At 41.0% G+C, this 23,094-nt stretch overlaps 1 protein-coding gene across 4 annotated transcripts; it reads right to left on the bottom strand.

Annotated features, from left to right (window-relative positions):
- Positions 1-590: 590 nt before the first annotated feature.
- On the bottom strand, positions 591-15,498 carry LOC129472866 (HLA class II histocompatibility antigen, DRB1 beta chain). 4 transcript variants are annotated; one of them, XM_055262805.2, is made up of 6 exons: positions 15,276-15,498; positions 6,558-6,827; positions 2,882-3,163; positions 2,076-2,186; positions 1,577-1,600; positions 591-931 (listed from the first exon to the last, which is right to left on the bottom strand). In XM_055262805.2, the coding sequence occupies exons 1-6, from the start codon at positions 15,373-15,375 to the stop codon at positions 918-920; spliced, it is 801 nt and encodes a 266-aa protein (XP_055118780.2). In that variant the 5' UTR covers positions 15,376-15,498; the 3' UTR covers positions 591-917. The 4 variants fall into 4 exon arrangements, with proteins under 4 accessions (XP_055118780.2, XP_055118779.2, XP_063488445.1 ...); XM_055262804.2 differs by having other exon boundaries at positions 591-1,600; positions 15,276-15,477; XM_063632375.1 differs by lacking the exon at positions 1,577-1,600 and having other exon boundaries at positions 15,276-15,477.
- Between the last annotated feature and the right edge of the window lie 7,596 nt (positions 15,499-23,094).

The raw sequence follows: 23,094 nt of genomic DNA, 5'->3' as shown, positions 1-23,094 counted from the left end.
CAGTTGTCTCTGATGGTAGAAAAATTATGCTGAAATGATTATATTGAAATAAAATTTGAATTGATTATGTCGTTTTAGATTTGACATATTTGATATTGATTCTCAGAACACAATGGAGAACCCTCCATCTTCTAAATTTGTCTTTCTCTGAAATCTGGACAAGTCCTTTGATAATACCATATAATTGAAGTCTCTGGAATGAAAAACTATATACTAATTTACAGTTATAGATACAACAATATTGTAGACGGGGTTGAGAAAGAGTTCTGATTGACTTGCTAGCTGGTTTATCATCTCATGTTTGCCAAGTTTGTTTCAGTTCTTATAGTCTGTTCTCAGTTTTTATGCATTGCCTTTTTAAATGTTAGGTTTACTTTTTAAATTGACAAGTAAAAATTGTGTATTTATGTCATACAACATGAAGTTTTGATATATGCCTATAGTGTAAAATGTCTAAATCAACCTATTTAACATATGCATTATCTCACATACTTATGACATATCCATGAAAACCATTATTCTATTGGGAAATAATCTTCACTTTTTCTTTTCTTTTTATTTTTTGTCCTTGGAGCCAAATGACCAGAAGATTTTTAACTCCATGTTTGAGAAACATTTAATAATGTAATGTGTTTGTGGCACAGGGGGAGTACAGATGCATGGGAGGCAGGAAGCGTAAGGTAAAGGGGAGCACAAAACTTGGAAGATGAGGGGCTGCCATCAATGCTGGGACTTCAGGCCAAAGGCACGAGCTGAGGCAGCCACAAGGGAGGACATTTTCTGCAGAGTTGCTGAACCAGTAGCAACCAGGTCCGGAGAAAGGTCTCTCTTGTGGAAGAATGAGAGCCAAGCGGGGAAGTTTTTCATCCTGCAAAGCTGGGGCAGAAGGTTCTTCCTTGAATGTGGTCATCTTCACTTCAGCTCAGGAATCCTGCAGAGACGCAAGAAAGTGTTGTTTTCAGACCTGGCTCTACTAACAGTTTATTTTGCCCTCTTTCAAGGACTCAGATGAGAGCACTGCAGGAAGAAGAAAAACAAGTTCTGAAGTCTCCATGAGTCAATACTCCTGCAGAGCACAGGCCTTTTCTAAGTGGAGAGGAGGAGTGTTGGTGTAAATTGCCTGATCAGAAATTTGGATCCAATGTCTTTGCTATTACTTCTGTCTCATGCCTTATCACCTCTACCATCATTCTAGGGAAAGGAAATTCATTCATTCTTTCTTTCTTTCTCTCTCTCTTTCTTTCTTTCTTTCTTTTTTTGAGACAGAGTCTCACTCTGTCGCCTAGGCTGGAGTGCAGTGGTGCAATCTTGGCTCACTGCAACCTCCACCTCCCAGGTTCAAGCGATTGTCCTGCCTCAGCCTCCTGAGTAGCTGGGATTACAGGCGCACACCACCATGCCCAGCTAATTTTTGTATTTTTAGTAGAGACGGGGTTTCACCACGTTGGTCAGGCTGGTCTCGAACTCTTGACCTCATGATCCACCTGCTCGGCCTCCCAAAGTGCTGGGATTACAGGCGTGAGCCACCGCACCTAGCCTCCAAATCTGTTTCTTAAAGAGGATGAAAAGGTATTACCTGTTGGCTGAAGTCCAGAGTGTCCTAGGAAAAAGAGGGGAAGATATACACTTAAAGGATATGGAAGCAAATCTGTCCTCCAACACAATGTCCCAGCTCCAGATCTCCCACCTGAGATTTCTCTAACACCGCAACCCACACCAACCAGGGCAGAGAGCAGCAGAAACAGACCATGTGACCCATGAAGTGTGAAGTGTCTGTCACAGGATCCAGTGTAATTGTATTAGCCTTAGTTGCTCTTCCCTAATTTGCTCCATGATCTCAACCAAAGCACCTATACCTGTTAATCTTTCTGTTATCTCTGTAGGCCACAAGCTATTATGCTTTGACATAGCAACCATGCACTGATGATTTCTGGATTTGCAGAACATTGGAGGTCATTTGGGAATAGAAAGGCTTTATCCAGTGCCATTCATATACTGAGAACTAACTTCAGCAAAGCCATAGTTCCTCCTCCAGAAAAGCGTACGGAGACAGCCAGCTACCAAAGGCTCCTCACCTTTCTGATTCCTGAAGTAGATGAACAGCCCGGCCCCAAGGAAGAGCAGGCCCAGCACAAAGCCCCCGACTCCACTCAGCATCTTGCTCTGTGCAGATTCAGACCGCACTCCTGAGAGAGAAAGCCAGGTTTAGTGATTTTTATCCCAAATGGAACCTCTTTAATTGACACCCTGAGATTCAGAGCTTTGAAAATGAGAAAGAAGGCTGCTCTGCAAAAACTAAAATAACTGACCATTTCTTGAGAAAAAAAGGTTTTCAAATCACGCTGAACAGTTACAAGGTTCAGGCATCAAACTCATTCAAATATTACAGCCTTGATGTAAGACAGGACTTCAACATCTGATGAACAGAAAGCCTGAGACCCAATGAGGTTAAGTAGTTGCCTAGAGTGACAGACCTAATAAAAGGCAGAGCTGAGATTGGACTCCCCTCATGTCAGGAAGGCCCCTATACTTCTCTTCTTCTCAGATTACAACAAACAACTCAGAACAACAGAAACTCAGTCTCAGACCCAGAGGCAGGGCCTGGAGCCCACGGACAGCAGGTGACCCTGACTTGTGCCATCATGGGGAGGTTCAAAAGAGGGACAGCCTCTCTTGCCTGGCAGGTGTGACTGCTTCCCCAGGGGGTACAGGTGTTTCTAGAAAGTATTACAGGGCTACCCCCCAGTGACCTGTGCTGATGGAGATGAGAACGTGGAGCAAATGAAAATAGGATGTGGGAGAGGAGAAACCTGACACTCAGGGATTAGCACAGTCCCCTTCTTGGTGGGTGAGAAATTTAGGAAGTCAGAAAGCTGCTCACTCCATTCCACTGCGAGAGGGCTCATCACGCTTGGGTGCTCCACTTGGCAGGTGTAAACCTCTCCACTCCTAGGAACTGTTTCCAGCATCACCAGGGTCTGGAAGGTCCAGTCTCCATTCTGGATCAGGCCCGTGGACACCACCCCAGCCTTCTCTTCCTGGCCGTTCCGGAACCACTTGACTTCAATGCTGCCTGGATAGAAACCATTCACAGAGCAGACCAGGAGGTTGTGGTGCTGCAGGGGCTGGGTCTTCGCAGGATACACAGTCACCTTAGGAGGGACTAGGAGAAAACAAGGTAGAGGGAATGAGTCGTGAAGACAGAGTAAGTCTCCTTGTTTAGCTTTTTGTCTGCTTCTCTGTAAACCCAGGCTCTGGCCTTGAGCAGGCCTCCAGCACAGCTGGCCATGTGGCCTCACAGTCTCATCAGCCTGGAATTTAATCTTTATAGTGGGGACCCATTAGATTTGAGAGATATTGTGATAAATTATGTTTGGCTCTTCATAGCTTGAAATTGACATGCATTGTCAAAGTGTTTACAAATCTTTGAAAGTACAGAGTGTAGTAATTAAAACTGACTTCTGAGCCAGGTTGCCTGGTTCAAATCCAAGGTCTGCCTTTTACTGGTTGATCCTGGAAGAGTTTTTCATTCTTTTGTGTCTCAACTTTCTCACCAATAATGGAGGATAATTATATTAATTTACCTCTTGAGGTTATATGAGGATTAATGCAAGTAAAATATATAAAAGAATGAATTACGATAGCCTTCAATTTATGACATCAGAAAGCTTCTCACTCCATTCTACTGTGAGAAGGCTCATCACACTTGGGTGCTCCACTTGGCACCTATTTATCATCCTTGTACACCTTGAGAGAAAAATATGATTTAAAGCAATGTGGATAGAGAAAGGGACGAAGTAGGGCACTTGAGGAAACCGAGTATAAATTTTTAGGAATACTACTGCCATGCACTCACACCTTAGAACACCACAGAAATCTTTAAGTTCGTAAAAAAGCGTGAGTCCTAAAGCAGAGAGAAAGATTAAGGAACGTCATTTTAGTTTTGAAAGTTCTTATATTTACAATTAGCTGATCAATGCATCTGCCAGCAAAACAAGTATAACTATTATTAGACCTATCACTGTAAAATGATTTTTCTTTCCAGAAAGACATTTGGATCAAGGCAGTGTCTGGGACTCATTACTTGGAGTGCTTATGCCTAGGGAAATCCCTGACACTAGCATACTCTCAATAAATACATTTTTTTAAGAAGGAAGGAGAGACCTGGAGACAGCAATACCACAAAATGGTAGACTTGAGCTAGTTCGCGAATCATTAATTAGTATTTTGCAATATATTTTATTAAATAAAAATGTTCAAATTCTTAACATGGAAAAGAATTTTCAAAATATACATACCACAAACTGGAGAAAATACTGAATCAAACATCAAAAAAGTGTTAATAATCTTACAGTACAACAAACCCACAAAGTCACTGAGAAAAATACTAAGCCCTGGAGATAAGAGACAATAGATCATTGTCCATTCCCTACCAAATACAACAGGTAATTCGTAGAGCAGAGCAGTAATTATAACTGGCCAATAAATAGGTCAAAGTAATTCAAAATAATCACAAATCAAAAAAATATAAATCAAAAATTAACCAGAAACATCCATTTTCAACTATTGGTGAATGTCATAATAAAGGTCGTCAGTGGGGAAAGTGAGGTAATTTGCTTATACAAAAATTAATTCAAGATGGATTAAAGACTTAAATGTTAGACCTAAAACCATAAAAACCCTAGAAGAAAACCTAGGCAATACCATTCGGGACATAGGCATGGGCAAGGACTTCATGTCTAAAACACCAAAAGTAATGGCAACAAAAGCCAAAATTGACAAATGGGATCTAATTAAGCTAAAGAGCTTCTGTATAGCAAAAGAAACTACCATCAGAGTGAACAGGCAACCTACAAAATGGGAGAAAATTTTTGCAACCTACACATATGACAAAGGGCTAATATCAAGAATCTACAATGAACTCAAACAAATTTACAAGAAAAAAACAAACAACCCCATCAAAAAGTGGGCAAAGGATATGAACAGACACTTCTCAGAAGAAGACTTTTATGCAGCCAAAAGACACATGAAAAAATGCTCATCATCACTGGCCATCAGGGAAATGCAAATCAAAACCACAATGAGATACCATCTCACACCAGTTAGAATGGCCATCATTAAAAAGTCAGGAAACAACAGGTGCTGGAGAGGATGTGGAGAAACAGGAACACTTTTACACTGTTGGTGGGACTGTAAACTGGTTCAACCACTGTGGAAGTCAGTGTGGCAATTCCTCAGGGATCTAGAACTAGAAATACCATTTGACCCAGCCATCCCATTACTGGGTATATACCCAAAGGATTATAAATCATGCTGCTAGAAAGGCACATGAACACATATGTTTATTGCGGCACTATTCACAATAGCAAAGACTTGGAACCAACCCAAATGTCCAACAATGATAGACTGGATTAAGAAAATGTGGCACATACACACCATGGAATACTATGCAGCCATAAAAATGATGAGTTCATGTCCTTTGTAGGGACATAGATGAAACTGGAAACCATCATTCTCAGTAAACTATCGCAAGGACAAAAAACCAAACACCGCATGTTCTCACTCATAGGTGGGAATTGAACACTGAGAACACATGCACACAGGAAGGGGAACATCACACTCCGGGGCCTGTTGTGGGGTGGGGGGAGGGGGGAGGGATAGCATTAGGAGATATACCTAATGTTAAATGACGAGCTAATGGGTGCAGCACACCAACATGGCACATGTATACATATGTAATAAATGTGCACGTTGTGCACATGTACCCTAAAACTTAAAGTATAAGAAAAAAAACAAAAAAAAGTGAGGTAATTTGTGTCACAACTATTATATATTTAAAAAGTAACTATGAAATTATTAGCATAATAAAATAGTAACAATGTTTTCAAACTTTAATTCAAAAAGTTAGTTTCACAGTCATTTCAACTATGTAAAAATATAACACTAAGAAAACAAAAAACTAGCAAGAAATTTAGACCTAAAGAAGTTTCAGAGGTGCCTCAGAGGTCTCTTCAATTCCCCTGGAAATTAATCTATTGCTTTTACAAACAAACAGCACACACTTTTATTTCAGAGATTACATGAAGGGTGTGTGCCAGGGACAATCTGGAACTGGCCTCCTCACATTATCCCAAACCTTCCATACCCCTCAGCTCTCCTCCCCTAAACCTTCACCCCTACCACACACCCCTTACCTTTCCCTTCCCTGCATCTCTAAGGACCCAAGATAATCAAGGTCTCCTCTCTCTCCAGCCGCCTACACCCACCTCCCATGTCACCTCCCCGCAGAGACCTCCAAGGATAAGAAGCAGCCGCCTCCTGCCTCCCCTCCCACAACAGCCACACAGACACTGACAAATCCACACTCTACACACACACCTGTGCCCTCAGAACTCCTTGCTCAGGATTGAGAGGATTCTAAATGCTCACAGATGGCGCGCTCTCTCTCTCTCTCTCACACACACACACACACACTCACACACACACACACACACACACACACACACACTCAGATTCCCAGCTCACAGGGACCCAGGCCCCCCCCCCACCATGCTCACCTCGCCGCTGCACTGTGAAGCTCTCCACAACCCCGTAGTTGTGTCTGCAGTAGGTGTCCACCTCGGCCCGCCTCTGCTCCAGGATGTCCTTCTGGCTGTTCAGGTGCTCGGCGCTAGGCCGCCCCAGCTCCGTCACCGCCCGGTACTCCCCCACGTCGCTGTCGAAGCGCACGACCTCCTCTTGGTTATAGAAGTATCTCTCCAGGAACCGCACCCGCTCCGTCCCGTTGAAGAAATGACACTCACACTTAGCCTGCTCCAAGAAACGTGCTGTGGGGACACGAACGATCCGGTTACAGAAGCGGCCTCCGGGGAATACACTATCTGGCCCCACCCGCAACCCCGACTACACGCAGCCCAGGGGCTCATCCTCTGTCTTTCTGACGCGGACGGGGGTCTGGGGGACCAGGTGGGAAAACTACCTCTGATCCCAAAGCTTTTGGGACCCCCTCCCTGCCTCCAGCCTGTTGTGGAGAACTCCAGGCAGGAGCTGGAGGAGGATCCGTCCAGCACCGCAGCCCACGCCGCCTCCTCCTGGGAGCCTCCACCCCAAAGACACTCTGCTCCTTCTCTCAACCCTTTACCCTTTAAAGGCTTTACGCTTTCCTTCAACAGCACCCACCGCGTTCATCCTGTGAACACTTCCTTAGTGCTGACCTTGTGCCAGGCCTGCTCTGCCTCTAGGAATCCAAACACGGGAAAATAGACCTCTCCACTCCGCTGGGGGAGCTTAAAGAGCAGTGAAAGTGATGGCCAAAACCAAACACACAAGAGCTTAGACAGGAATGAGAAATTTCAGCCAAGTGTGGAGTTCTAGAACAGAGAATAATAGGATGATCTCAATTCCTTTAGGGTGCCAGAGAAGAGTGACAGTTCGGATGTGACTTGACAGGTTAAGCAAGTGTGAGGCCGGGGGCAGAGTGGAGCCTGTGTCTGTTTGGACAAAACGGGAGGCACATTTCAGGTTTAGGAAATCCCATGTACAAAAGCTTGAATTGATGAACTTCTTCAAAAAACTAGAACAAAGTTCACTAAAGCAGAGAGGCTGAGGGGAAGGAGGGTAAAAGATTAGATTGGAGAAATCACAAGAAGCCAGGTATTGAAAAGCCTCGTGGGTGGTGTTAGGATTTTGGATTTACTAAAGACAATGGGAAAGTATCGAAGAGTTTTAAGGAGAATAAAACTATGATCCCTGTAAATGTCCACAGACCTTCGTTTGCATTTCTAAATACACAAAGCTCCGAAATTCAGTTGAAAGAAATTTGTTCCCAAAACTTATTTGGCAAATCTTATCTGATGAGGATAAGTGGTCAAAGGTGTCTCAGAGCTCTTATTGGTGACATGTGCTTCTGTAGTTTCAATACATATAAACATACGTGCATATATGTGTGTAAATATACACATATGTAAAACACTATGTACATATTTTTGATGTTTTTGTCTTTATGTTTGATTGAAGTGCAAAAATGACAAAAATAACTTAAAAATAATTCTGTGGGTAAAAGTGAAATGAATAAATAAAAGCATTTTACATTGTGAATAATATCAAATGTAGAATCACTACAGAAATCCGAGGCATGTTAGTGAAAAATAATTGCAGCAGCATCACTATTTGTGACTTAGAAGGGCAAACTGTTGAAAGTTAATAGAGATAGTGCTAACCAACAACTTATGAAAATGTTGAACAATATTGCATAAGGCACAAAATAAATATGAAAATGTTGAGCTTGCATTGACTAAATGGATTCAACAAGTAAGTGGTTGAATTTATGCAACTGTCTAGTTTTTTATAATGAAACAAGCAAAAATAAACCATAAAGAACTGAATTGGGCAGTAAGTGTATAAAAGATGTGAGTCTAGGCCGGGCGCGGTGGCTCACGCCTGTAATCCTAGCACTTTGGGAGACCAAGGCGGGTGGATTGCCTGAGCTCAGGGGTTCGAGACCAGCCTAAGCAACATGGTGAAACCCCGTCTCTACTAAAATACAAAAAATTAGCCAGGCATGGCAGGGTACACTTGTAATCCCAGCTACTGGGGAGGCTGAGACAGGAGAATCACTTGAACCTGGGAGGCAGAGGTTGTAGTGAGCCGAGATGGAGCCACTGCACTCCAGTCTGGGCGACAGAAGAAGACCCCCATCTCAAAAAAAAAAAAAAAAAAAGCGAGTCTAGAATTTTCAGAAAGAGCACAGTGTGAACCAGTGCTCCCAGCCTTAGCACTATTGACATTTTGGATGAGATAATTCTTCGTTGGTGATGGAGTCTATTCTGAACATTGTGGGTTCTCTAGCAGTGTCCCTGGCTTCTGCTCATTAAATATCAGAAGAAACCCCTGTTGTGACAACCAAAAAGTATTCCAACATTGCCACATGTTCCTCAAGAGTGATGGGAGGGAAGAGGGGTGGTGAACTATCCCTGGGTAAGAACCATGGGTGTGAACCATCTGAAAAAATCTGTGTTGAATAAGCCACTATCAGTTATGGAGAAGCTGAGAATTGCATTGAAAAATATTTGTTGAAAATCTTGGTCTTACATAAAACGGATGTTTTGTAGAATTCTGGTCCCAATACGGTGCTGTCTTTCCAGAAAATGAACTTATTGAGAACCAAGATTTACTGATTCCCTTGCCTTACCAAATCATATAATTTATCTCTCACATCATCTTCTTTCTTAATTTCTCTGCCACTGGTCCACTAATTGTAGTAATGAATCACAACCACAGCTATTTTATTCCTGTTTAATGCCCCAACTAACTCATTTATTTCAGTCTCCCATTCCCAACAATACTAGCAGCCATCAAATTTCCAGCCTTGGCCAGAGGCAGAACTCTCAGTTTTGTAGTCAAGTCCCCTCAGAAAGGGAGAAACCAAGAAAATGACATTCTCATACAGACAGTTTCAAAACATGAGCAGGTCCCCAGACTGTGAGTAAGACCTGCGGAAATGTCCCTTTGCCCTTTAGAAAAGATGACAGAGAGGTGTGCACTCTGGATCAAACAATGTCTGCCTTTTTATCCCTAAATTATCTAAGCACTTTCTTTACAGAGAGAAAGTTAAAAAATAAACATGTGTGAAGTCGCTGTCACTGTGGCAAAGGCTTCCATGGGTTGTAATGAGCATATAGAAAGTCCCTTTTTTCTGTCAGCAGATGCCTTTTGTGTGAGGTTTAGGTATACTGCATTATTAGACATAAACCAGTGATTCTGCCCTATGTTTTCAGAATGACAATTCTTTATGAAACTCATAGAAGAACAGAAGACAATTGCAAAATCATGATGAAGATGCTAGTGGCTTTAGAACCAAGGAATACAAAAAATAATGTGAGCTGTAATCCATGCTCATGTGTCTCACGTAGGGTTGACAGATTTGGCAAATAAAACCAGAGGATGCCAAGTTAAATTTGGATTTTCAGTAAACTATGGTTGTGTATCTGAAATTCAGATTTAACTAGGAACCTGTATTTTATCTGGCAATCCTAGCCCAACTTGCTAGACAAACCTCAGAAGAAGGAGTGAGTTAATACTTCCTTGTGTTCTTCAACATATGCCATGACAGACATATGGAACTTTTTTTTTTTTGAGACGGAGTCTTGCTCTGTTGCCCAGGCTGGAGGTGGAGTGCAGTGGCGTGATCTCAGCTCACTGCAAGCTCCGCCTCCCAGGTTCATGCCATTCTCCTGCCTCAGCCTCCCAAGTAGCTGGGACTACAGGCACACACCACCACGCCTGGCTAATTTTTTGTATTTTTAGTAGAGACAAGGTTTCACCATGTTAGCCAGGATGGTCTCCATCTCCTGACCTCGTGATCCGCCCGCCTAGGCCTCCCAAAGTGCTGGGATTACAGGCGTTAGCCACCGCACCCAGCCTAGAACTTTTAAAATGATAAATGCAAAATGAGTGAAAGTTTCTCCTATACATTGGAACTAGTAGCCCTTGAATCTCTGCCCCCACTCTAAGAAACAACCTGGTACATATGAATATCAGAAATTCTGTCAATAATTTAGACACAATATTGTCACTACTCACTAATGATGGACAGACTCTCAAACTCTAGAATCAGAAAATCTGAATAAAAATGTGACCTCTTCCCCTTGGGTCAATTTTTACCAAACATAAGCCTTTTTGTAATCTATCAAATGCATTTAATAATAGCTTAATCCTCACAGGATTATTGTTAAGTGTAAAATTAAATGATAACTCTTCTTAGCACTGATCACATAATAAACACACAAATATATTCCCATTTTAACTTTTATAATCGCTATAAATGCAGCTCACATTATTTTTTGTATTCCTTGGTTCTAAAGCCACTAGCATCTTCATCATGATTTTGCAATTGTCTTCTGTTCTTCTATGAGTTTCATAAAGAATTGTTATTCTGAAAACATAGGGCAGAAACACTGGTTTATGTCTAATAATGCAGTACACCTAAACCTCACACAAAAGGCATCTGCTGACAGAAAAAAGGGACTTTCTATATGCTCAGATTTAAACTGCAATCTGATTTCCAGCACTAAACTTGTAATACTGGGTTTTACTTATAACCTCTCAATTTTAGATTCCAGAGATGTATATGTTTTTAAATACCTCAGATACAACAGGATCATTATTGAAATTGCATACTGAAATCCATAGGCCTGGTACAGTCACTGCAAAATGTTACATGGCATATACTGATGGCGACCAGATTCATTTTATTTATCACGCCATTCTCATGACCTAGAGTAATAACTGGTATATTCTAAGTCACTAATAAATACTGGCTGTGTGAAATATTGGCTGTGTGACCTTTTGCATGAGCAGTCAGCACTGCACACAGGGACCCTCTAGTATTTCCTTGCTAATGGCTGAGCATCTCTGGTTCACAGGTCCTCCTCCTTCTCTTCAGCCTCTTCAGCCCTTTTCCTTTAGATCCAGCGGGCTCCCGGAACCCAGAGCACAGTCCTTCCCTGAAGCTCTCTATTTAAAACAGTCACCCTTAACCTTGTCCTCACTTCTACTTGCTCTTCAAATGGTCCAATCCAGTTTCCTCCCTGGATACTCCATTGACTGCAAATATCAACTCCAGCAAACCCAGCACTTGCTCCTCTGTCACATTCTCACTTCCCCCTCCTCTTAGTGGCGCTTACCACAATTGGCCTCTCCCTTCTCCTTGAAAATAATCTATTTTCCATGACTTACACGCATTATGTTCTCTTGGTTTTTCTCCAACATCCCTGGGCTCTTTCTCAGCCCCCTTTGCTGGCCTGTGCCCTCTTCTTTTTTCTCCACACAATCCATCTCCCTATGTATCCTCTTCCACTCCCTGGAATTTAATACACTACATGTATTGATGCCGCCAACATAAATATCTGAAGCTCTGGCCTCTTAAATGCCATTGACCTTCTGATTGCTCCACATAAATGTCTATAAATCATCTCAAATTTAAACAAAATTTTATTTCCAACTACCCACTTCAAATCATTTCCTCCCATAGTTTTTCCTATCTCAATAAACAATACCACCATCCACTTATTTGTCAAAACAAAATCCTTAGGAATAAACTTGATTTTTCTACCTCCTTTAGAGTAATCCGTTAACAAGCTAAGCAAAAATACATGCTGAGTCTGTCCACTTTGTCGTTTTCACTCTCTTTATCACTACTGCACTCTATGAAGCCACAAGCCTGTTTTCCCTGGAGAATTCCCTGCTGTGATCCTAAATAGTCTTCCTGACCACTTGTGAACCCCAACAATCCAATCCCCACAGAGTAGCTAGAATTAATTTTAATAATTGAATATAGGCCGGGTGTGGTGGCTCACGCCTGTAATCCCAGCACTTTGAGAGGCCGAGGTGGGTGGATCACGAGGTCAGGAGATTGAGACCACCCTGACTAACACGGTGAAACCCCATCTCTACTAAAAATACAAAAAATTAGCCAGGTGTGGTGGCATGTGCCTGTGGTCTTAGCTACTCAGGAGGCTGAGGCAGGAGAATTGCTTGAACCCAGGAGGCGGGGGTTGCAGTGAGCCGAGATTGTACCACTGCAATCTATCCTGGGCAACAGAGCTACAACAGACTCCGTTTCAAAAAAAAAAAAAAAAAAAATTGAATATAAATTTATCTCTCCTTGTAAAATAGCTTCTCATATCTCCTGTAAAGTAGCTTCTCATATCTATTTAAATAAAATTCAGGCTGGGCATGGTGGCTCATGCCTGTAATCTCAGCACTTTGGGAGGCCAAGGCAGGAAGATTATCTGAGGTCAGGAGTTCGAGACCAGCCTGACCAACATGGTGACATGGTGATACCCTGTCTCTACTAAAAATACAAAAAAAATAGCCAGGTATGGTGGCGGGCACCTGTAATCCCAGTTACTTGGGAAGCTGAGGAAGGAGAATCACTGGAAACCAGGAGGCGGAGGTTGCAGTGAGCCGAGATTGCACCATTGCAGTCCAGCCTGGGCAAAAAGAACGAAACTCCATCTCAAAAAATAAATAAATAAAAATAAAATAAAATTCAAATTTTTTACTGTGGACATCAGTGTCTAATATGATGAGGCTCCTGATTTCCTCTCTGTGTCCCACCTCATCTTCTGCCTCTCCATTTCCTTGCTTTCTATACTTCAGTCCCGCTAGCCTTCTTTCTGTCCCTCCACATAATTTCCCACACCAGGGCTTCCCCCCTCATTCGGTGTCCCTAGAACTTTCATCCCTTAGATCTCTACATGACTGTGTACTTATTTTGTTGTCTCAGCTGAATGTCACTTTCTCAGGCAGGGCTGCCTAAGCATATGAACTAAAGTTGGGTGAATGCAATTCTCTCTGTTCCACAAACCTGATGTCTCTTCTTCAGGGCACTGTGACTCTCTAACATTTTCTTCTTTGTTAAATGATTATTGGGTTATTGTCTATCTCCTCCACTGTTGTGTAACTCCCATGAGAGTCAGGACCCTCTCTATCTTAATCAGATAGAATGATTTGAACTTAGAATAGAGCCCAGTACACAGTAGCTGCTGAGAAAAATAAGTGTGTTTGACATGAATAAACCAGAGTTCTGAGAACTTATCACTGCAGGCATCCTGGAAATCAAGAAGGTGCTCAAGCTCCAGCACTCTTTCACTTTGATTTTCACACTATACCCCTTCTCCTCCCTGTGAGAAATACAGGCAAACATCTTCTTTCTCCTCCTTCTAGTTGGAAGAAGAATTCATAGATAAAGAAACAGTGATTTAAGAAAAAGGAAATTTTTTTATTAAGATTCATCTCTTTTTGCCTAGGCACAATGGATCACACCTATAATCCTAGCATGGCTAGGCTAAAGCAGGATGATTGCTTGAGTCCAGGAGTTTAATACCAGCCTAGGAAACATGGCTAAATCTCATCTCTATCAAAATCACAAAAATTAGCTAGGCATGTTTGCCTGCCAGTAGTCTCCGCTAATCTGGAGGCTAAGGAGGGAGGATCGCTGGAGCGTGGGAAGCAGAGGTTGCAGTGAGCCTAGATCGCACCACTGCACTACAGCCTGGGTGACAGAGCCAAGCCCTGTCTCAAAAGAAAAAAATTATCTCTTTCAATAGATCTCATAGTGATAAGGATCTGTGCAAGCTTTAGAGATTTCTGGAAATGATGACAACATAGCTGGGGAAAAATAGAGAGAAACTGGAGGAAGAGGTAAGCAGACATGGCTAATTAAGGAAAGCCAAGGGCATGATGGGTGAACCTATGAAATTTAGGACAAGACCCCCCCCAGTAAGACAATGAGTTCCCAGGACTTGCGCATTGACTTTCAGCCCTATGAGATGTGAACAATGTCCACATTCTCTCTGTAACCCCACACAGAGCATATAGTTTGAACATTATTAATTTTCTGATATTTGACCATTTTTGACTTACAAAAATAGAATTTCATATAATTTATCCTATGTTAGTTGAATCTCCTCTGTCATGTCTAGTTAGAGATGTAGGAGAAACAAGTATAGAAAGGTTAAAAAAGATTCATAATAAGCAGTAACCTGGGCCAGTTTTTCAGAGGATGCCTTAAGTTCTTTAGGCACCAAAGAATACCTTTTAAATGGTCTTTACCTGTAGGGTGACTCCAAGTACTAAAGATCTCAGCTTCAGTTCCAGGGATTTTTCCCCATAAGAAAGAAAGAGCACTAAGTATAACTTCTGTCAGAGAACCTACATACACTACAGGGGTACAGGCTTTATAAACACTGGAGTTCAGAAAGAAAAGAAAGGAGATAATAGGGAGGCCACTGGATCCATCCTCACAGATGAGGAAGAGGGACCAACACCACAGGTCCTGTGGTAGACATAATAAAGGATCATCTAGGAGAGACCCTTTGAATTCCTTTGACTCCCACAAAATTTTCAGTAAAAACTTCCTTTTGTCTGACATAAGTCAACATAATAAAGGGAAGTGCTGTATGGGGAATTTATTTTAGCATCCTTATTTCTAAATCCTCTAAAGACCTTGAGGACATGTGATGCAAAGGTTTTATTGGTGGAGATTAGAAAACGAAATGACATGTATGGAGGCCCCTTACACAAGTCTCATGGAGAGGGCAAGTAGCCAAGCTCCTTTTGTGGTGGAAATAATTTGGGATCCAATGATAAAGATGGGCAATCTCTGAAGAAAATGTCACAATTTCGTAAGAGACATGGCCTGGGCACGATGTTAACAAAACTCCCTATTTTCCCCACCCCATAGGAGCTCAGCACCCACAGTGTGCACTTACGTTGGGTGTCCCCAGCCAAAGCCAGTGGGGAGCTCAGCACCATCAGTGTCACTGTCAGAGCTGCCATGCAGGAGCCTCCAGGGAGCTTCAGACACATCATGCTGGAGAACAGGACAGGACCAGGGGACAGAGGAGCAGGCAAGTCTCACTCAGGGAGAACTATGACCCCTTTTCACCCACATTCCGAATTATAGGGAGGAAGTTACTGATTCCCTTGCTCCTGGATTGGGTAATCTTGTGTTGGAGAACCAATCAGCATCTGAGTTCAATAGCATCATCAGTTGCTGGTCAGAGATGCTGTATGAAGGTCCTCTTCTGAAACAGAATTTCCTTCTTTAAAGGATTGTTTTAATTTAGTACTTGAAAGGTTTGAACCAGTTGCATATAAAACACTTTAATTGGGTCCCTATTGTGAGCCAGCTCTGTGCTGGTCAGTGATGTGTTCACAAGTTTGAGCCTTGTAAGAGCATTCATTTCCCACTTGACAAGACAACTGTTTGCAGGAGTGAGTGTGTGAGTGTGTTTAGGAGTAAAGGAGATGGAGGGAACATGGTTGCAAATCAGGAGATCTTTAATCTGGTCCTATTGCACTGTATCTTACTGTTGTAGATTTGGGAAAATTACTTCATGTCTCACAGTTAAAATGAAGGCATCGTGATCTTTCAGGTCTTTCAATACTGGAAAATGCTGTGATTCTCTGTATGCCTCAAGGAGCAGCAGCCACTGGTATCTGTTGATATGACAGAATGACAGCTGTTGACTAGAGAGTTTAATCTGTACCTATTTACAGGTAGAGATGTCTCTAATAAGTTAAAGGAAATTGAAACTTAGTTAATAATTTATTCTGAGTAAAAAAGGTTTTTCAATTGTATCTCCTGAGGCTGCCCCCAGGTTTAGTGGCACCTCCAGAACACACACAGGCAAGGGGCTTGCAGTGGCCACCTATGTGCAATGGAGGGTCTGAAGGTGCCTTTGTATAGCACTTACCCTAACAATGTGGTAAGGTCAACTGTGCAATCAAAGTATTCAGGGGTCTGAGAGATCGATCAAGGACTCAAAGTCAGCTATTGACAGAACAACTCTGTTTTAAAATAATTAATATTTTATGTGAAGAGTGTTCAATCCCTCATTCCTGGTTCCCATTAGGATTTCCTCATTTGATTGAGGCTATGGCCCTTTACTATTCCACTTCTCTTGTTTTATCATAAGGGAATATATAAGAAGACTTTGCTGGCAGGATGCGGTGGGTCATGCCTGTAATCCCAGCACTTTGGGAGGCTGAGGTGGGCGGATCACTTGAGGTCAGGAGTTTGAGACCAGCCTGGCCAACACGGTGAAACCTCGTTTCTACTAAAAAAAAATACAAAAATCAGCAGGACATGATGGTGCATGCCTGTAATCCCAGCTACTTGGGAGGCTGAGGCACAAGAATTGCTTGAATCTGGAAGGCAGAGGTTGCAGTGAGTCGGGAGCACACCACTGCACTCCAGTCTGGTCAATAAAGCGAGACTCAGTTTCAAAAAAAAGAGATGTTGCTAACTGATACATTACAGAATGTTCAGGAAAGAGAACCCTAGGGAAAATCTATGAATTACATGAGTTGATGTAATCATATAATTTTAAACATATAGTTCTACATTTAGATAGTTACTATGCTTTATATTTATATAAATGTAGCATCTAAGATTCAGAATGGACTTCAAAGTACAACTATACAGATAAAGTTCTGCATTAATTCACACCCTACCACAGTTCTGATAGGCACTCATTCCTTATGTGCCTTAGTGTTTCTAGGGATGGGATACTCACCCTGCTGCAATAAAAATGACTAAAATTTCTTGAGCAATTTTTGAGCATTTTGCTTTGCACTCAGAATTGTACCAAGAGCTTTCCACACATCATATTTTTATTCAATTCTCACATTAGCTGAGTGAGGGAAATACCTTTTCATCCCTACAAGTGGAGAGAATAAAATGATGGAGATTAAACAACTTTTGCAAAGATGCAAGGCTAGTAAATAGTAACTCGGCCTCCCAAAGTGCTGGGATTACAGGCGTGAGCCACCGTGTCCAGCCAGCAAAGTCTTCTTATATCTTCCCTTACAATAAAACAAGAGAAGTGGAATAGTAAAGGGCCATAGCCTGAAACAAATGAGGAAATCATAATGGAACCAGGAGTAAGAGATTGAACACTCTTCACATAAAATATTAATTATTTTAAAGCAGAGTTGTTCTGTCAACTCTATTGAACTAAGTTATTATACATGTGATTCCAAACCCCTCAAGCTCTGCCATTGTATTACACTACCTTACCTTCAATTTCTAAAGAGAATTACGTCCCTTATACTAAAATTATTTTTATCACTTTAATTCATGGCTCTGCAGAATACTATAAACACCTCTATGCAAATGAACTAGAAAATCTAGAAGAAATGGATAAATTCCTCGACACATACACCCTCCCAAGACTAAACCAGGAAGAAGTTGAATCTCTTAATAGACCAATAACAGGCTCTGAAATTGAGGCAATAACTAATAGCTTACCAACCAAAAAAGTTCAGGACCAGACGTATTCACAGCTGAATTCTACCAGAGATACAAGGAGGAGCTGGTCCCACTCCTTCTGAAACTATTCCAATCAATAGAAAAAGAAAGAATCCTCCCTAACCCATTTTATGAGGCCAGCATCATCCTGATACCAAAGCCTGGCAGAGACACAACAAAAAAAGAGAATTTTAGACCAATATCCCTGATGAATATCGACGCAAAAATCCTCAATAAAATACTGGCAAACCAAACCCAGCAGCACATCAAAAAGCTTATCCACCACCATCAAGTGGGCTTCATCCCTGGGATGCGAGGCTGGTTCAACATACGCAAATCAATAAACGTAATCCAGCATATAAACAGAATCAAAGACAAAAACCACATGATTATCTCAATAGATGCAGAAAAGGCCTTCAACAAAATTCAACAGCCCTTCATGCTAAAAACTGTCAATGGGCAAAAACTGGAAACATTCCCTTTGAAAACTGGCACAAGACAGGGATGCCCTCTCTCACCACTCCTATTCAACACAGTGTTGGATGTTCTGGCCAGGGCAATGAGGCAGGAGAAAGAAATAAAGCGTATTCAATTAGGAAAAGAGGAAGTCATATTGTCCCTATTTGCAGATGACATGATTGTATATCTAGAAAACCCCATTGTCTCAGCTCAAAATCTTCTTAAGCTGATAAGCAATTTCAGCAAAGTCTCAGGATACAAAATCAATGTGCAAAAATCACAAGCATTCCTATACACCAATAACAGACAGAGAGCCAAATCGTGAGTGAACTCCCATTCACTATTGCTTCAAAGAGAATAAAATACCTAGGGATCCAACTTACAAGGGATGTGAAGGACCTCTTCAAGGAGAACTACAAACCACTGCTCAACGAAATAAAAGAGGACACAAACGAATGGAAGAACATTCCATGCTCATGGATAGGAAGAATCAATATTGTGAAAATGGCCATATTGCCCAAGGTAATTTATAGATTCAATGCCATCCCAATGACTTTCTTCACAGAATTGGAGAAAAACTACTTTAAAGTTCTTATGGAACCACAAAAAAGCCCACAGTGCCAAGTCAATCCTAAGCCAAAAGAACAAAGCTGGAGGCATCACGCTACCTGACTTCAAATTATACTAAAAGGCTACAGTAACCAAAACAGCATGGTACTGGTACCAAAACAGCATGGTACTGGTACCAAAACAGACATATAGACCAATGGAACAGAACAGAGCCCTCAGAAATAATGCCACACATCTACAACTCTCTGATCTTTGACAAACCTGACAAAAACAAGAAATGGGGAAAGGATTCCCTATTTAACAAATGGTGCTGGGAAAACTGGCTAGCCATATGTAGAAAGCTGAAACTGGATCCCTTCCTTACACCTTATACGAAAATTAATTCAATATGGATTAAAGACTTAAATGTTAGACCTAAAACCATAAAAACCCTAGAAGAAAACCTAGGCAATACCATTCAGGACATAGGCATGGGCAAGGACTTCATGTCTAAAACACCAAAAGCAACGGCAACAAAAGCCGGAATTGACAAATTGGACCTAATTAAACTAAAGAGCTTCTGCACAGCAAAAAAACTACCATCAGAGTGAACAGGCAACCTACAGAATGGGAGAAAATTTTTGCAATCTACTCATCTGACAAAGGGCTAATATCCAGAATCTACAAAGAACTCAAACAAATTTAAAAGAAAAATACAAACAACCCCATCAAAAAGTGGGCAAAGGATATGAACAGACACTTCTCAAAAGAAGACATTTATGCAGCCAAAAGACATATGAAAAAATGCTCATCATCACTGGCCATCGGATAAATGCAAATCAAAACCACAGTGAGGTATCATCTCACACCAGTTAGAATGGCGATCATTAAAAAGTCAGGAAACAACAGGTGCTGGAGAGGATGTGCAGAAATAGGAACACTTTTACACTGTTGGTGGGACTGTAAACTAGTTCAACCATTCTGGAAGTCAGTGTGGCTATTTCTTAGGGATCTAGAACTAGAAATACCATTTGACCCAGCCATCCCATTACTGGGTATATACCCAAAGGAATATAAATCATGCTGCTATAAAGACACATGCACACGTATGTTTATTGCGGCACTATTCACAATAGCAAAGACTTGGAACCAACCCAAATGTCCAACAGCGATAGACTGGATTAAGAAAATGTGGCACATATACACTATGGAATACTATGCAGCCATAAAAAATGATGAGTTCATGTCCTTTGTAGGGGCATGGATGAAGCTGGAAACCATCATTTTCAGCAAACTATCGCAAGGACAAAAAACCAAACACCACATGTTCTCACTCATAGGTGGGAATTGAACAATGAGAACACTTGGACACAGGAAGGGGAACAGCACACGCTGGGGCCTGTTGTTGGGTGGGGGGAGGGGGGAGGGATAGCATTAGGAGATATACCTAATGTAAATGACGAGTTAATGGGCGCAGCACACAAACATGGCACATGTATACACATGTAAGAAACCTGCACGTTGTGCACATGTACCCTAGAACTTAAAGTATAATATATATATATAAAATTCATGGCTCTGCAAATCAGTAAGGCTACTTCTTTTAATGAGTGACAACATTTTATAGACTTTGGGGTAGATACTGTGTAGCAATGGTAGTTCCTTCAAAAGATTTCCCTCATCACCATGGTTACTCTCCTCTGGAAATGACACAATTCGCGTTTATGTCACATAAGGACACCCATAGTTCCTGCACAAATCTCCTTCTTATTAAAGATAACAACAGCCTCAACATTCCTAACTCCGTTCTATTACTCACAATCATCATTTCCAGTTTCTCAGCACGAAGTACTGCAAGTTTGATCATTTCAGAATAGAATAAAAATAGTGTCTTGTTTACTTTGGAAAAATATATTTCTGTTATTGTGGAAAGTTAAAGATTTCTTGGAGAGGTTGGATAGAAGTCACTATTGTCTCTGGATTTGAGAATAAACTGTGTTCCTACACTACAATGATAATTCAGTACTATTGACAATTGTGCAGTTGCAACTAGGAGAATATCACATTTAATTTGATAATAGGAAATTGTAATTTACTAATTAACTAATTGTGATGTGGTGATGTAGGAAAGGAAGCTAAGGTTCACCTTAGTATTACAGGATAAAAGTGGAGGCAAAAATAAGTAATTCTACATCAAGAATGTACTAAAAAAAGTTAAAGAGAAACTTTCAAAACTTGTTTATAAAAATTTGACACACTGTTTATAGATCATACAAATTTATATTTAAAAAGATGGTCAATGTATGTTTTATATATTTATGAGTAACAAAGATGTTGTCTTAGTTCATTTGTGCTGTGATAAAATACGGTAGACTGGGTAATTTATAAAGAACACATAGAGGCTGAGAAGTCCAGGATTAAGGCACCAGCAGGTTCAATGTCTGGCAAAGGGCATGGTCTCCACTTCCAAGATGGTGCCTTGCATCCTCCAGAGGGGATGAACGCTGTGTACTCACATGGTAGAAGGTAGAAAGGCAAGAGGCTAAAAACTGTGTGAAGCATTTTTCACAAGGGTCTTAATCCCATTCTTGAGTGAGGAGCTCTACCTGAATTTTAAAAGGGACACACTTAAACTACAACAGATGTGCTTCTTTAAATTATATATCTCACACTTTCCTTCAATACTCAATATAAGGATAGTTCAGGCTAAACAATGTAGCAACTCTCACCAAACCATCAATCACACAGGTTGTCTAATAGGCTGAACTTTTGCACTGAAAACAAGAGAAGAATCCTCTCAACTCTGCTGTGTGTGAGAGGTGTCAAATAGGAGAGCTTATTTCCTGAGGAAATGACAATTAAATTGGTTTCTGGAAGAAAGTGGCTTTCAGTACGGAACTTCCATGGTCTCTGATCTTGATCCATGAAACCATAGGTTTGGTTTCATGGGAAATAAATCCCAACATTCCCAGGACTAAACAGGTAAAATCAGAAGCACAGACTTTTGTTGAACAACAGGCAGGTTGACACTGGTAGGATTACAGAATGTCTTGAGTCCTACCGATTGTCACAGAATGGGGCTCACTTATAGTAAGCCTGAAAGCTTGCAACACATTTTGGAAAAATAGGCTCTTTTGGCTATCAGCAAGCCTTAGTTATAGAATGTCTGCCACTTGTCCAAGTAGTCTCAAAATGTTCTCAGGAGTTTTCAGAAAGCAACCACCACTAATCTGGAATTTAAAGTAAAAAGCAGGTTACTAATCCTTATATCTAAAGGAAAAATGATAATAACAATAAATGGATAAACAGAACCAGTTTCTTCTTAGCATGGAAGATGTGTATCCTGGAAAGAAAACTGTGCCATTTAAAGGCCTTATTAGTATTCATCACACTTGACAGGACCCTTTCCAGTAAGATCTCAGCAATATCCTCCATTAAGGAACTTTGGTAGTGCCAATCATTACACCATGACACTATCTAGGTCAGTTGACAGGACTTCTTTAACTTCCAAATGTCATTCTTTGACTCAACTTAGCTGTTTTATAACAAGACTTGCCATTGCGTATAGAGAGAACAACGAGAATTCCCAAAGGCCTTTCTACTAATATTGTAAGTACAAAGAATTTTCTTTTTATTTCTCTTTCTAGATCTTATGTTAATGGTGCTGTGGTAAGTATCCACCTATCTATCCAGTCCAAAATAGGCCAGATTGTTTTTCAAAATTTCATTTTGGTGCTCCACTAGCCCACTCCCCAGTGACTGCAGTGTGGACGGTGAAGAAATTGATGAACCTGTTGAACTGTACCAATGTCTTTGCAATCTGTCCTGTAAAGTGTGTGCCTGGTTTGTTGCTTATTTTGCTTAAAATAAATAATAAAATCTTTTAGCAGTTATTTTTCTAATAGTTCATCCTTGTAGACAATTTATTATCTTGGAAAAGTAAACTTACTAGTACTTATTTATGTTAACATTTTACCTAAATAAAATCAACTTATATATGTGCAAAAGAATTAACCATTCCTTTTGTCATGATATCTCTTCCTACCCTGTGTGCCTGTCAAACAAAGCAACTCTCAATATCATACAGCAATTTTGAGAAAAATAACCACTCTAACTATTGCTAGCATCCCTATTTTGGTCATGTGTTCATTCAAGGGGTTACACCAGCAAGATAAAGGTGTAAAACTTCGTATTATTATGTATCCATCTAGAGATGCTAAAGATGATCTGGGTGCAAACAAAACCCTGTCAGTATCCATAGTTCAGAA

Source organism: Symphalangus syndactylus, chromosome 23, assembly GCF_028878055.3.
Source record: "Symphalangus syndactylus isolate Jambi chromosome 23, NHGRI_mSymSyn1-v2.1_pri, whole genome shotgun sequence".
NCBI lineage: Eukaryota > Metazoa > Chordata > Mammalia > Primates > Hylobatidae > Symphalangus > Symphalangus syndactylus.
The sequence above is the reverse complement of the archived record's forward strand: the minus strand, read 5'-3'. Positions and strand labels throughout refer to the sequence as shown.